Source organism: Octodon degus, unplaced genomic scaffold (assembly GCF_000260255.1).
Source record: "Octodon degus isolate 3935 unplaced genomic scaffold, OctDeg1.0 scaffold00104, whole genome shotgun sequence".
NCBI classification, from domain to species: domain Eukaryota; kingdom Metazoa; phylum Chordata; class Mammalia; order Rodentia; family Octodontidae; genus Octodon; species Octodon degus.
In genome coordinates this window covers 2224721-2240200 of record NW_004524680.1, presented here as the reverse complement: position 1 = coordinate 2240200, position 15480 = coordinate 2224721, and the positions used below count along the sequence as shown (strand labels likewise).

Sequence of the window (15480 nt, the reverse complement as noted above, 5' to 3'; positions counted from 1 at the left end):
ATGAAGTGGAAAGAATGGCAGTCATCAAGAAATCTTGTAAATAGGATATTATGTCTGCATCTTGTATAGCAAATAACCACTAGGAAAAGAATATGCGATGTGTTTATTATTATTATTATTATTTGCTCCAAATGCCTTCAGGGCAGGTTTGGCTGCCTTGAGTTGTAGGGATCGAAGCACAGCAACCTGAGCCTGACTGCTTTGTTGAAGCAGCCACTTAAAGAACTGAGCTAAGGGGCAGGCGCCCCCTTCTACATTATTGATGGGGATGTAAACTAGTTCAGTAATTATGGAAGTCAATATGAAAGTTTCTCAGAGAACTAGAAGTAGATGTTCCATTTGGTCCAGCAATGTGCCTTCTAGATATTTTCTCAAAAGAGCTAAAGACATTGTAAAACAATGATAACATGAACACCATTGTTTGTAGTAGTGCAATTTATAATAACTGTATCGCGGAAGCTATCTGTACATCCCTAAACAGATCAATGGATAAAGAAAATGTGGAATTTATATACAATGGAATCCTCAGTCATAATGAAGAATACATTTTTGACATTAGTAGGAAAATTTGTACACCTGGAAAATATAATTTTAAGTGAAATAAATAAGAAACAGGTGTAAATGCCTTGTGGTCTCATTTTCATAATGCAGCATGCAAATAAAGTCCAGAATAAAGGATGGATTGAAGAACACTGGGAGATAGACATTTTGTAAATGGGAAGCATTCTAAAGAGTGAGGGGACAAAAAGAGGAGAGTGGGACGAAGAGGAAAAGAATCAAGATGTGTTATGATGTCCATGTACCTACTCTCTAAGATGAACATAAACTTCATGTGTTGCAAACTAGAGTAATAAAATGTTAAAAATCAAATAGTTTTATATTTTTTCATCTTATAATAATGTTAATATATCAATATTATACATACATGTATACAGTATGTTTGCACGCAGTTTTTCTTCCTTAAATTTGTAATAAGCCACGGAAGTAGCTCAGTGGCATAAGCACCTGCTTGGCAAAGCGCAAGATCCTGAGTTTGCTCCTCAGAACGAAACCAAACCAAAGCTATATATAAAAATTTATGTTTAGAGGTCCTCATGGGGAAGATAAACTTAAATAAAAATATATTTCATATACATAAATATATTTCATATATATCAGTGGATGTTTTTTCCACAAGTGTTGAAAAATGTGTAATAAGTACATTTACATGCATAAAACATACATAAGATGTTTTTATTTAATATAATTCATTAAGATTACTTTTAAACCTACAGGTTAAACCAAAGTAATGATAACTATTTCCCCTTTTTTGTCACAATGATATACTAATTCTAGTATTGTTTTCATATTTTTGAAATTGGGATGTATTTACATCTAATGACATGGTAAAATTTGATTAGCATAATTTTCTTTCTTACTGGTATTTACAACAATGGCAGCATGTAAATTAGCTGTGGCATGTAATTTTGCTCTTACCCTCTTTTTATCTATACTCGACCCAAGTCGTACAGAGCCATTTTCTCTCTTACTCTTCATTTTGCTTTTTTGAAAAAACTTTGCTACTGCTTTTTAAAAAAAAGGTTTACCGGGGCGGGGGAGATGGCTCAGTAGAATAAGCACGTGCCTGGCAAGTGCAAGGGTCTGAGTTCAATCCCCAGTTCTGAAAAAAAAAAAAAAGGTTTACCTTCATCTTTAGTGAATTGATATATATTAAGAGAATAAATAAATTTGTTGTATTAAAAATAGGAGTAAGATAGTATTTCTAAGTCAACATTTTAAATGATACATTCCATTTTATTTATGTATTTTGTTTTTGATAGTACTGGAGATTAAACTTAGAGCCTCAGGCATAATAGGTAGCTGTTCTATCACTGAGCTCTATTCTACAACTCTGTATTTTATTTTTTATTCTATTATTTATTTATTTTGTGTGTGTGTGGCCAGCTCAGCCCACCAGGGGCGGGGCTGGCTGGCATGTGGTGCTGGGGGATTGAACCGCAGTCCCTGTTTTTTGCTTAGCTTAGTTTAGCTTGTTCTAAGTAGGTACTTTAGACCACTGAGCCATCTCACCAGCCTTGTATTTTATTTTGAGACAAGATGTTTCTGACTTGCCTAAGGTGGCCTCACACATTTTGCCTCAGTCTCCTGTGCAGCGGGATTACAGTTGTACACCACTGTACCTGATGGAGTATCCATTTTAAGTACATATGTAACCAAACGAGTATACTTCCTATGATAATTAAATGTTTACTTCCATCCTGACTTTTTTTTAGGTTGATCCAGAAAAATTATATTTAGAGGTTCTCATGGGGAAAATAAGCTTTATATTTCAGATTATTTTATACTGAATTACATACTTAGGTATCTATAGTGTAATACAACCTGAAAATATAAGCCTAGATATTTATACTTTGTGAATATTTTTCCTTAAAGATATTCTGAATTGATATTGTATTTCAAGTCTTCAAAAATCTTCTTATAAAATCAAGCTGCATGTAGCTATGGTATAAATTTCTGTATAATTTATGAGGAAAATGATTGCTTAGAAAATAGTTCCCTTACTTTTAAATTCGTGGTTGTGCTTGTTTGATCTATGAAGTACAACATCAGAGAACGTGCTCTTAATGCAGTTGATGTAGAAGAGTAATGATCGGGGCTGCAGCTGGTAATTGTGCAGCTTTATGTAGTGTGTATTTTGCTTGAAGGAGGATGCATTTTAAAAAATAAGAAACCCAAAAAGTGAAAGATGCTGAGTTATTACAGTTGAAGATGACTGGTTCTTTATCTGATCTGCTTGCTTCCGCTTGCTGTGTGGAGAAGCTGCTTTTTTCTTTTTCATTTTTTGTTTCTTCCTTGATCAGTTTCACTGATTTCATTTAACAGGGGAATACATTCTTCATATAGTCTTTTCTTTATGTCATTTTCCCAAAGTTCCTTGTGGGCATAGCACCTCATAATTTATTACTATTCCTTTACTGGAAAATTTTTAGTGTCTTCCTTAATTTTTTAATTAGATGTGTGAACATTAGAAATTATAGTTGTGAACCAGCAAGAGAGCTCAGTGGACTAAGCGCCTGCTTGGCAAGTTCAAGGACCCAGGTTTGATCCCCGCTACCACATGACATGCCTGCTACTGAGTCTGGGCATGGTGGCACATACCTGTGATTCCAGTGCTGGGGAGACTGAAACAGGAGGATCACTACAAGTGTGAGCTGCTTAGTAAGACTCTGAACCAAATACAATAATAATAATAATAAATAATAATAATAATAATAGTTATTCCTGTGTAAATACTTTCCTCTTAAATTTATTCCCTACGATATATAGCTTGATAAATGTGATTCATGAGTAATAAAATTGGTAAAATATGATTAAGGTTGCTTACTCTTGGAAAGAAAACCTGTGGACTTACCCATATCATATATAAAACCTTGCATCTGTAGGAAATTTCACTTAATATTATTATTGTCCTGAAATTATTCTCATTTTCTGTGTCATAACCACAAAAATGAAACATACAGAACAGTCATTTAGAGATTGGCCTTTTTTTTGGCCTTTGAACATTGCCAGCTTTTGACAGTCTTGTACATGCTAAAGTTCCATTAAGTTTTATAGATTCTTGAAAGTGTATCATAGAACAGATAGAAAGAATTTCCCCAGGTGAGATGTTAGTAGACGTGCATCCTTAACCTGAGCTTGCCACTGACCCTCTGCATGGCTGTGAGCATGTCACTTTTCTGTTTCTCATTTCATTTTAAACAATTGGAATAATATTATACTCCTTTGTAGAATTCTCCTGACTTTTAAAACTTTGCTTATGAGTATATGCCGAATTATATTTGTACACCACTTTGCTAAGTTTTAAAAAGTGTTAAGGTGCAAATTAAAATGGTGTTTGCATTCAAGAAATCTTTTAGTTTCAATTCTCTTTCAGTTTTTTAAGACAAGGTTTCACTGTGTAGTCTAAGGTAATCATGAGCTCATTAGGTATTCCATGCTGACCTCAAACTCCTGGCAATCCTCTTGCCTTTCCTCCTGCCTCAGCCTCCCATGTGTTGGGATTACAGACATGTACCACCATGCCTGGCTATTTTCAATTCTTAAAAAGTTAGATCATTAAGACAATCTGGATGGCACTGACCATTAAAAATTTTAACTATTGAAAGATAATAATTTCAGTGAAATTGATTAATTTTTAAAAGGAGAAGACTGCCTGTTATTATATAGAAGACAATAATGAATCATAGGGGCTTTATGCTGTGTAGGAATATTAAGCATGATCTTGTTGCAATTTCTACTGCTGTACAACTTTGGGAATGCATTGATGCTTACAGATCCATACGTGTTCATTATTGTCTTTAGATTGCACCATTCAAAGATTTTGTAGATTTCAAGTCAGAAATATTGATTGTGATTAAGAAAAAATGTTTTTTTGAAAATTTAAGAAAATCATTTCAAATCCTTCCATGTAAAGTAGAGTTTTATATTCTACAGAATAACTAAAAGCTGCCAGTGTTTTTCTGCTTTTTCATTTGTATAACTTTGATCCTCTTAGTGGAATGGAGTAGATAAAACACTAGTAAGTTACATGATGGTGGAGGGACCAAAAGCTAACTTGATTATGTTCATGTAATCATTTAATTCTGATTACTTAAATGACAGGGAAATGTTTGACTTTCTAAATTTTTAAGAAGTTTTTTATCACTGTTCTAAGAAATGATAAAGTTTAGAGAAAAATTTTTCTTTTAGAAACTTTAAAGTATGATGGTGTAATCTAATAATAAAATTCACTTGTTGACTGTTTAAAATCTGAAATTACTCAGTTTGGTGCCTGTGTGAAGTCTTGTGACCCTGTCTATTTCTTTATTTCTGTGCTTTATATTTTGTCTATGTGCATGATTAATAATAATTTTCAATATTAATTGTTTCTAACTTTCTCTTGCACGTTTTCTTCTTGGATTTGCTGTTCTCTTCAGTCTCACTTCAAGGTCAGTATGCTTGTACAAAAACAAAGATCCATAATTGAGCATTGTTTACTAACATTATCTTCAACTCTGACAGAGAACTAAAAATCAGAGAACTTATTACAAGAGAGAATATCTAAAAATGTAGATTGCATGGGATGTCAGGAGAATTCGGCGTATCCAAAACTGGATGCAGACAACGAATTTGAAGACAGTGCTGTGCAATACAACGAGCACTGTGAAATGAAAAACAAAAACTGGATGTAAATTTTTTTGCTTTGAATAATAGAAGAATCTTACTGATCTGGATTTCTTAAGAGAACTGGACATGTTAAGACCCACCAGTGCAATGAGGAAGACAAAAATTTGTTTTATATTAATTTCATCAGAGGTGTGTTTTTGGTGTTAAATACAGCAAGAGTGTTGTTGGCCATAACCTGTTAATTTATATACAGTCTTGAGTTATTCCTCCAATCTTCATACATACGTACCCTTTACGCTTTGGTTTGGTTTTATGATGTAGTAATAACAAGAATAACAGCCACTACTGTTGTCTATATGCCCATTTTCAGCTAACAGCCCAGTTTATAAAATAAATGGAGTTTGTAAACAGGAGGATCACTGTGAGTCCGATCTAGTAGTGAGACCCTGAGCACCTTGTAGCCCCTCCCCTAAAATACAGGAAAAAAATGATAATAAATAAAGAGAGGCCAGGTGGGTGGCTTTCAGATTGTCCTACCTCATTGTTCTCTGGGTTTACCTTCAGTGAACTGAATGTCTGGGGTTGCATCTTCTTTTAAGCATTGTCTCATTTTCTATTTTTCATTAGTTTAATTTCTGAATTGATGCTTGTAAACTTGCCTATGGAGAATAGCTTTATTGCTAGTATTTAGAACACTTAGGGAACCAGGGATATAGCTCAGTCTTATATGCACCTTGTTGGCAAGCATAAGGACCTGAGTTAAATCCCGGGTACCAAAAGAGAAAAGGAAGGAAGGGAAGGGGAGGGGGAGAGGGGAGAGGGGAATCCTTCAGTTTATTGGGAATGAGAAGTACTGCCTGCTTGGCCCAACCCTAGTTCTTTTGCACTCACCCACAGTATTTTCTATGTATGACCTTTAGACAATCTCAGCTATTGATAGTACAGGTTAAAGAGGCAAGTTAAGGGGCTGGGGTGATAGCTCGGTGGTCTAAGCAGCTGCCTGGCAAGTGCAAGGACCTGGGTTCCATCTCTGGTACCTTATGTCGTGCTGGCCCTACACCATGCTGACCCATAATTTGAGAGTATAGTTCAGGAGAAAGTTGAAGAAATTTTAATTGGCATCCAGCAACTAATCTATAAGTTAATATGGTTTACTTGCATACACATGGTATTGCTCTGCTGTTTTCATTGCTTTATGTTTGGCATATATAATATTTACACTTGTTTTGGGAAATTGGTGTATGTAAACCATATTTTAATTATTTTCAATCCCCTTTCCTGACCATCCCACTCTTACCCCTTCTACTGGGCCCCCCCTCTCATCTCAAAAATTCTTCCTCCCTGTGTCCTAGTATAATTTTTCCCATATTTTACTCTTTATATTTTGGTTTTCTCATATAAGAGATACTTAACATTTTGTGTCTGATTTATTTCACTTAATTATATGGTCTTAAGATATACCCATTTTTTCTGTGACATGAATTAGAGTGTTGTATATACATTTTCTGTGTTCATTTGCTGATTTATGCACAATAGGGCTCTTTTCAGAGCTTAGCTATTGCATGTTGTGATACTAGAAAAATGAGTAAATGTGTATTAGTGTAGTATGACGACTTTCAGGAATATACCGAAGAAGGGTATAGTTAGGTAAAACAATATTTATTTTTAGTGTTCTTAGGAATCTTTATGATAATTGCTGTTGTATTTTTATTTTAATCTTATTTATTTATTTATTTGGTACAGGGTCTCACTACACAGCTCCTTCTGGTAGTGATCCTCCTGTCTCAGCCTGCCCAGTTCTGGGATTACAGGCATGTGCCAGCATGCCCAGTTTTGGTGGCTGGCATGGCACAAGGCTGGCACAGTGTGCAGTACTGGGGATTGAACCCGGCTTCTTGGACTTGCCACGCTGGCATTTAGACCGCCAAGCTATCTTCCCAGCCCCTCTATTGTGTTTTTATTATCTTTCCCCCAGCATTTCAGAAAGGTTCTCCCCAACCCCAACCAGCATTTGCTGTTTTTTTGTGTTCGACTTTGGTAAGGTGGAGTCTTAAGAGCTGTAGACATACTCTGTCCTCACATTATCACTTCTGTTGCCCATAGTTTCAGTGGAATTCTTCATCTTCTGGTACCTTTTATTGACTCTACTCCTTTGTTAAACTGATCATTAATTTTTCCATCATATCAATCTATTTATTTTTGGTATCAGGACTCAAACTCAGGACCTCATGCTTTCCAAGAGGCATGGTGCTGCTGAGCTGTATCCTTTGTCTGTGTACCTACATTATCTTTGAGTTAATGAAGCAGCTTATTGATTTGTTCTTTTTCATATTGTATAATTCAGTTATTTATTTCTTCCCTAATAATGTCCTTGAGGGAGATGGTAGCTTTCAGATGCAATTTATTCCCTTGTTTTCTCATGTTTTTGTTTTGGTTTTTTGTTCTGTTCTGTTCTGTTCTGTTCTGTTCTGTTCTGTTCTGTTCTGTTCTGTTCTGTTCTGTTCTTGCTCCTGTTCCCCTCTGCTCCCCTCTGCTTCTCTCTGCTCCCCTCTGCTCTGCGTGCTGAGGTTTGAGGGCCAATAAAATTGAAAAGACTTTGTTGCCAATATAGAAAGCTCTTCTAGTTAATGTCTGCTTTACTGAAGATGCACATTGGGCAAAGCCTTTGCCTCTTTCTGAATATCCCACTACCTACCTTTGTTAATTTAGTGAGAGGTATATACTGTGTAATTAGCTGAGCACAGAGTTTCCAGAAATGTACTGCAGTAAAGTTGAAGAGAAAGTAGATATTAGCATACTGTAAATACCAATTAATGGCTAAAACTATGCCTCCACTGGCAATAGCGAAGCAATCATCAGCAATAATAACATTTAAAAAATGTTAACATAGATGTTGACATATCCTAAGAACCAATTCCTGTCACTGTACCACCCCCAACAATAGAAAGTAGGGCTGGGGAGATAGCTTGGTGGTCTAAGCACCTGCCTAACAAGGACCTGACTTCAATCCTCAGTACTTTATGCAGTGCTAGCCACCAAAACCAGGCATAGTGGTGCACACCTATAATCCCAGTGCTGGGGAGGCTGAGACAGGAGGGTCACTACAAGTCAGAGCTGCATAGTGAGACCCTGTACTGAATAAAAAAATAAAAATAAAAATAAAATGCAAAGTAGACCTATAATAATGTAGAAAGACAAACCAAATACTGAAATACAATATATATCTGCTAAAGCCAATAATGTATTACCACCTTGAACAACAGAATGCAACAATAATAGTATAGTCAATTGAATATATAAAAATTAATACAGCTTACTATATTGAAAATGATAAAAATGGAGGGAGAGAGAAAATGACAAAAGTGATTTTTGAAAAATAAAGAAACGTGAGATTAAGAATACAATAAAGAGGGCTGGGGAAATAGCTCGATGGAATAAGTGCTTTCCTGGCAAGCACAGGATCCTGAGTTCAATCCGCAGTGTCGCAAAAAAAAAAAAAAAAAAGAAAAAGAAAAAGAAAAAAAGAATACAATAAAAAGTAAGAGATAATTGATATAATTAGATAAATGAATGGAAAATAAAGGGAGGGGAGCAAAAGAACAGAATAAAGAATCATGAGTTAGGCATGATGGTGTACACCTGTAATACCAGTAATTAGGGAGGTTGAGGCCAGCTTGTGCTACAGAGTGAGCTGAAGACCAGCCTGAGCTAAAAAGCAAGACCCTGTCTAAAAATATCAAAACAAAACCCTGAAATGAAAAATCCCCAAATAACCAAGAAAAAAAGACCCATGAGTCCATAATTTTTTCTCCATGTGTTTGAATGTGTAGTTTCTTTTCATGATCTGCTGAATTGGAATCCATCAGATATGCTGGATCGACTGTGAATCTATCCTAAGTTTTATTTTGTTCGCACACTCACTTTTTTGCATGTGAATTCAGTGTCCTGCCCTGACCTTTCTGCTAAGTGTGGCAGATGTGATTTTTGCCCAAGGGCTATTTTCATTCCAGCTTGTCCTTCATTCACTGCTTTTTGTGCTTAACAGGTTATGAGTTTGCGAGCCATACTTTACTTTGCCCTGAGCTTCTTTTTTTTTCACCAGAGGCCCCTCTGTTTACCATAGACTGTGGTAATCATCTGAGCCAGCATGTATTGAAATTAGTTTGTTTGAAGGCATAGTAAAATCCAGTAGTGAACCAACTGGTCCTGGACTTCTGTTTCTTGGTAACTTTATTTCTGCCTCTATTTCTTTGCCTGTTACTGGTCTGTTCAGTGTTTTTACCTGATTGGTTCCATTTTGAAGAATCATGTGTATCTCAGAATTTGTCCACTTCCAGATTTTGCAATTTAATAGAATTTAAGTTGGGACAATACTTTGTTTATTCAGTGGGGTTTTGCTAGTTTGTGTTGTAATTTTAACTTTTTCATTTCTGATTACATTGATGTGGTTTTTTTCCCTCTGTTTTGGTCAGTTTGGGTAAGAGTTTTTCAGCCTCTATATCTTTTGGAGAAATATGAGTCATTATCTTTTCATCTCAATTTCATTGACTTTTGTTCTGGTCTTTATAATTTCTTTTCTTCTGATAGTGTTAGGCTTGTATTGTTCCTGTTTTTCTAAGGACACTGAGATGTATTATTTATTTATTTATTTGCAACCATCTGTGTTTGTAATATAGACACTCAATTATGAACTTTTAATTTAGAATAGCTTTCATTGTATCCTACATGACATGATCTAATTTGTCGTTTAATCTTTGCTGATTTTTTTCTGTGATGTGTTAATCATTCAGATGGGCATTCAGTCTCCGTACATTGGAAAAATTTTTGTATATGTGCTGCCAAAGCGAGCACCATTGGAAAAATTTTTGACTTCTATTTGTTTCTAATTTCACATCATTGTGATCTGATAGGATGGAAGACATTATCTTAGCTTATTTTTCATTTCTGGGGGCAGGCTTTATTTCCTAAAATATGGTGGTCTTTAGAGAAAGTATATGAACAGCTGAAAATGGGCATTCTATCGTTACATGAAGTATTTCATATATCTATGTTAAATGTATTTGTTCTGTGTTAACTTTGGTTTTTTGTTTAACCTATTTTTTAGAGTGATATGTTCAAGTCCTCCACTGTGAGTGTTTTGTTGCCTATCCCTATGTGGTATATAGTTTTTGTTTTATGAATTTAGATACATTGACATTCAGGACATAGTATTTGTAGTTAATCCTAACCCTTAGCTCTAAACCCTAATCCTAACCCAAATTTATGAAAACCACCCTTAGTTTGGGAGAGTCTAATGTGAAATCATAAGATACTACAGTACTTTGGTTAATCTAAAACTGTAAAAGAGAAAAGATAGAACAGGAAGGAGGAGAAATGATATAAGGGGAAAGAGCTGAGAGAATAAGGTATATAGGAGAAAATAGCAAATGCAGATAAAGGATAAGATTGTAAATGGGAGGAAAATAAACAGATAGGAAGATTATGTTCAGCTGTTGAAGTGACAGTTAAGTAAGTTACATCACACTAAGGAGCAGCCTTTGATATGGGCCTATCTGGCTAAATAATAACATTATACAAAGAACAGCAGAAAAAATTATATGTGTAGTTTTATCCATACACACATGTATACAAAAGCCTAATTATAAGGAAGTTAAAAAAAAAAAAAAGGAAAAGGACAGTTACCTTTGGTAGGCTTGGGGGAGGAATAGAAAGGATTAAGATGAGTATTTTAATTCAGCTTGGCCATTCTGTTTTCTGTCAGGAGCATGCTTGGGAGCCTAGTGTTTTCTGAATGCTGATAGGTCTCTTGGACTCCTCTGTCTGGTAGCTGATAGATTTGTTATTTGCTCAGCACTGCCCTCCTCCTTGTCTGCATGCATCTCTCCTATTACACTGAGCCTGTCTGTCTCTGCCGACTACAGTGGTCCCTAAGGTCATACAGGAGGTAGTATCCCCACCCTGTTGCATTCTGAGGTCCCTCCACCCACCCCTTTAACTTCCAGCTCTCAGCACTGCTCCTACTTGTTGGTTTTCTATCTGATCTGGGCACAGTTTCACTGGTTTCTGGGGTCTGGAAGGAAATAACTGTGTTTTGGAGTGTTTTCTGTACTCCCAGAGGCCACCTGTTCCAGTCATTTCCCCTCTGCTAGGTTCTCTTCTCTTCCATTCTCTTCCCAGTTTGTATTTTTACCTGCTTCAGTTTTGTTAGGCCTTATTTTTTAATGGTTCCTAATTCATTTTTGTTTTGGTTTTTATCTTTATTTTTTATTAGTACATGTATGTCATGTATATTGATCACGTCCATCATGGGGAACTTTTTTTTTTTTTTTTTTTTGGTATGTTTCACCTTGTGGCCTCACATAAAACTTAATCAAGCTGTCAAATGCCCCCCGTGTCCAGTGTTGAAGGAATCTGTGTTTCATGAACTGAAATTTCAAAGCTTTTTTTTTTTTTTAAATGTAAGATTAGTCATCATGTAAAACTTACAGGCCAAGTAATTAATAAAATACACATGTCCCACTAGGGACGTTTATACATTTTTATCTTTGCAAAGATAAAAATGTACAAATGTACAAAGCAATGCCAGTCCTGCACAGTTCTGAGAATAATTCTCTCTGCTCTGTGAAAGTGGCAGTCCTGGCATTTTGGGGATTGTGTTATAAATTCTGGAAGCTCTTTTAGCTGAAGTTTGAGCATCAGGCTGATCTTTGTCCTCCTCTTCAGTTCGCTTGTGTTTTAAAAACAAGTGAGACTTTAAGAAGTGGCTGTAGCTGTCATACTTCAGAGGTTGAAGATCTGGCCGACAAGTTTCTGGAACATCAGAGGATGTGGCTCTTCGAGGATCTTCTCGTTGAGCCTCCACTGCCCTTCCACATTGACTTGGGCCGAGGCCTTATTGACAGAAAGTTCATGTAGCTCTCCTTGGCCTTTTCCTGCATCTGCTTCTTACCCTGCATTTTCTTAAAGTCTTAACAAACTAGCCAAAACAGAACATTTTCATTATTGAATTCCTTTTTTAAAATAAATTCCCTAAATCTCTTCACACTTTCCGAATCTTCCAGCAAATTCTCCAGGGAGGCTGCCCACTTGGCTGTGCTCTTGAGGCTCTGGTGGCTGCTATTGGAACTACCATCACTGTCAAGGATGTCTACAGCGGCCTGGGTTAGGTTAAACATCGCACAGGCACTCCGGGAGGAAGGAGACACAGCCTGGGGAACTTTCACCTGCACATAATTACTTCTTTTATACTTACTTATTTAGTATTTGGTACAGGGTCTCACTACACAGCTCAGACTCATAGAGATCTTCCAGTTTTCAGCCTCCCCAACCCTGGGATTAAAGATGTACATCACCATGCCCAGACTCATTGGCTGGTGTATTGTGCCCGAGGGCAGGGCCAGCATGGCCTGTGGTTCCAGGATCGAACTGTGTCCCTGCCCTTGCCTAAGGAGGCGTTTGGTCTGCTGAACTATGCTGGTCCATATACTTCTTTTATTACCCATACCCCTCCCCAGTTTATAAAAGCTGTTTTATGTTTTTCCTTCCATATTATTTTAAACTTTTTTCCCCTTCCTTATCTCCTTTCTTTCACTCCCTTGTTTAACTTCAAATTTGAACAGGATCTTTCTACATCGCAGTATCTAGCCTTCGTCATGCTCCTCATTACCCTTCATGTTTCTCACACAAGAAAAACAATGTGATTCATTTCACTTAAAATTATGGCCTCTAGATGCATCCATTTACCTAAAAAAAATCTATAGTTTATCCTTCTTTATCGCAGAGTAGTATTGTATTGTATATAAATACTACATTTATTTTATCCATTCATAAGTTGATGGACAGATGGGCTGTTTCAAGATACAGCTGTTATAAATTGTGCTGCTATAAACATGGGTATGCCTATATCACTGTAATATACTTTCAATTCTTTCAAGGAGATTTTATAAGTGGTACAGTTGGGTCAAATGAAACCTCTAGCTCTAGTTTCTTGAGGAATCTCCATACTGATTTCCATAGTGATTGTACCAATTTACACTCCTAACAACAAGGAAGAAGATTCGTTTTCCCATGCCTTCACCAGCATTTGGTATTAATTTGTTGATGATAAGTGTCCTGCTACTTTGCCTAATTTGATTATTAAATCTCTGTCTTTTGTAGAGTTTTAGGGGTCTTGTTACATTTCTTAAAAAGGGGGAGGGTTTATTTAGTTCACAGTTTATAAAGTTTTAGTCCATGAGAAAAGCCTCTTTCTGTCCAGGTATCACACCCAGGGAGGTATAGCACTCACGCCCTTAATTCCAGCACTGAACCATGAATCAGTCCCAAACTCCAGATTCAGCCACATCTGGAAAGCCTTCCACTCATGACTGCATGTGGATTTGGGGGAACATTCAGACACAAATCGTGACAATAAATCATTCTTTCTGGAGTGAGATGGAATCTCAGTGTTGTCTTAATTTGCATTTTCTCAGAAGAGCAAATTAAACTTTTTCATGTATTTATGTGCTCTTTTGTGCTTCTTCATCTGAGAAGCATCTGTTCATTTCTAGTGCCCATTTTTGGCTTACATTTTAAATTTGGGAGTCTTTTTTTTATTAGTTGTCTGAAGAATAGCTTGCAATTTCCCCCCATTCTGTGCATTTTCTCTCACTCTTATTGTTGTTTCCTTTGCTATGCAAAAGCTTTTTGATTGGTGTAATTCTGTTTGTTGATTTTTTTTGGTAATATTTCCTATGTAATTCGGGTTTTGGTCATAAAGTCTTTACCTATACTGTCAAGAGCTTTATCTTCCAGCAAATTATTTGTTTTAATATTTAGATCATTGAAGATTCTTAATTTTTGTTTAGTGCATGATGAGAGATATGGGTCTAGGTTTAATTTTTTGGCACATAGAAAGCCAGTTTTCTCTGCTACATTTATTGAAAAGACCATCTTTCTTCCATGAATGTGTTTGGCTCCTTTACATTAAAGATAATGTACCTAAGTGTGTTTCAAGTTGTTTCTATATCTTTTTCTTGCTTTTCTTTTTTTGGTACTGGAAATTGAACTCAGAACCTTGCGCTTACCAGGCAGGTGCTTGTGCCACTTAACTATATCCCACGCCCTATTTCGCATCTTTTATTCTGTTCTACTGATCTCAGGTTTTTTTGTTTTTTGTTTTGTTTTTGCCAATGCTACTGCTATTTTATGTATGTATGTATGTATGTATGTATGTATGTATGTATGTATTTTAGGGAAGGGTCTACAGGGTGTTCAGAATCTCAGTACTAGATCAGATTCATAGTGATCCGCCTGTTATGGCCTGCAAGGCTTGGATTCTAGGCTACCGCGCCCAGTCTCAATTGCTGTCTCAGCATGCCCCGGGGGTGGGGCTGGCAGGCAGGCTTACGGATCAAACCGTCTGCCCCTGTGCCTGAGCTATTTGGCTGGCCTGCTACTGCTATTTTTATTGCTGTAGCTTTGTAGTATAACTTCAGATCAGGGATTATGAAGCCCTCCTATATTGCCCTTGTTGCTCAGCATTGCTTTTGCCATTCTAGATCTCTTCTGGTTCCTAATTTTAGGATTGTTTCCTCTAATTCTATGAGGTATGCTATGAGTATTTTGATTGAGATTACATTAAATCTGTATAATAGTTTTGTAGATACGTCCATTTTTACTATATTGTTTGAGCCTATCCAAGAGCAAGGATATTTTTTTCCATTTCCTGGTATCTTCTTTAGTCTCCTTTTTCAGAGTACTGCAGTTTCTCTTTTTTTCAGAGTACTGTAGTTTTCAGTGTAAAGCTCTTTTACATCCTTTGTTAGATTGGTAAATATTTATTTTCTCTTGATGCTACTGTGAAATGTTTGGTTTTCCTAATGTCTTTTTCTGTGTGTTTGTTATTTTGTACAGGAATCCTATTGATTTTTGAATGTTGGCTATATATATCCTACTACATTGCCTAATTTGATTATTAAATCTTTATCTTTTTGTAGAGTTTTAAGGGTCTTCTATGTTGCAGATTATTTGTCACCCACAAATAATTAATTTTTCCTTTCCTGTCCATATTCCTTTTCTTTCTCTTGTCTAACTGTTCTATTTCCAGAAGTGTATTCAACAAGAGTAGTGATAATTGGCCTCCTTCTCTTGTTCCTAATTGTATAGTGAAAGTTTTCAATTTTGAGCCATTTAGTATGTTGGCTGTTGGTTTGTCAGAGAAGGCTTTTATCAGATTGAGGTGAAAATCTTCTCTACCAAGGTTTATAGGCTTTTGTCTGTCTGCCTGCCTGCCTGCTTGCTTGCTTACTTGCTTCCTTCCTTCCTTCCTTCCTT

General features: G+C 36.2%; 1 protein-coding gene across 1 annotated transcript in view; it reads left to right on the top strand.

The window, feature by feature from the left end:
• Positions 1-15480, top strand: part of Erc1 (ELKS/RAB6-interacting/CAST family member 1) — a 561464-nt gene that overhangs the window by 272744 nt on the left and 273240 nt on the right. The window contains exon 12 of the mRNA XM_004638944.3: positions 4977-4988. Coding sequence (XP_004639001.1) covers positions 4977-4988 — 12 coding nt within the window. The remainder of the gene's footprint in view (positions 1-4976; positions 4989-15480) is intronic.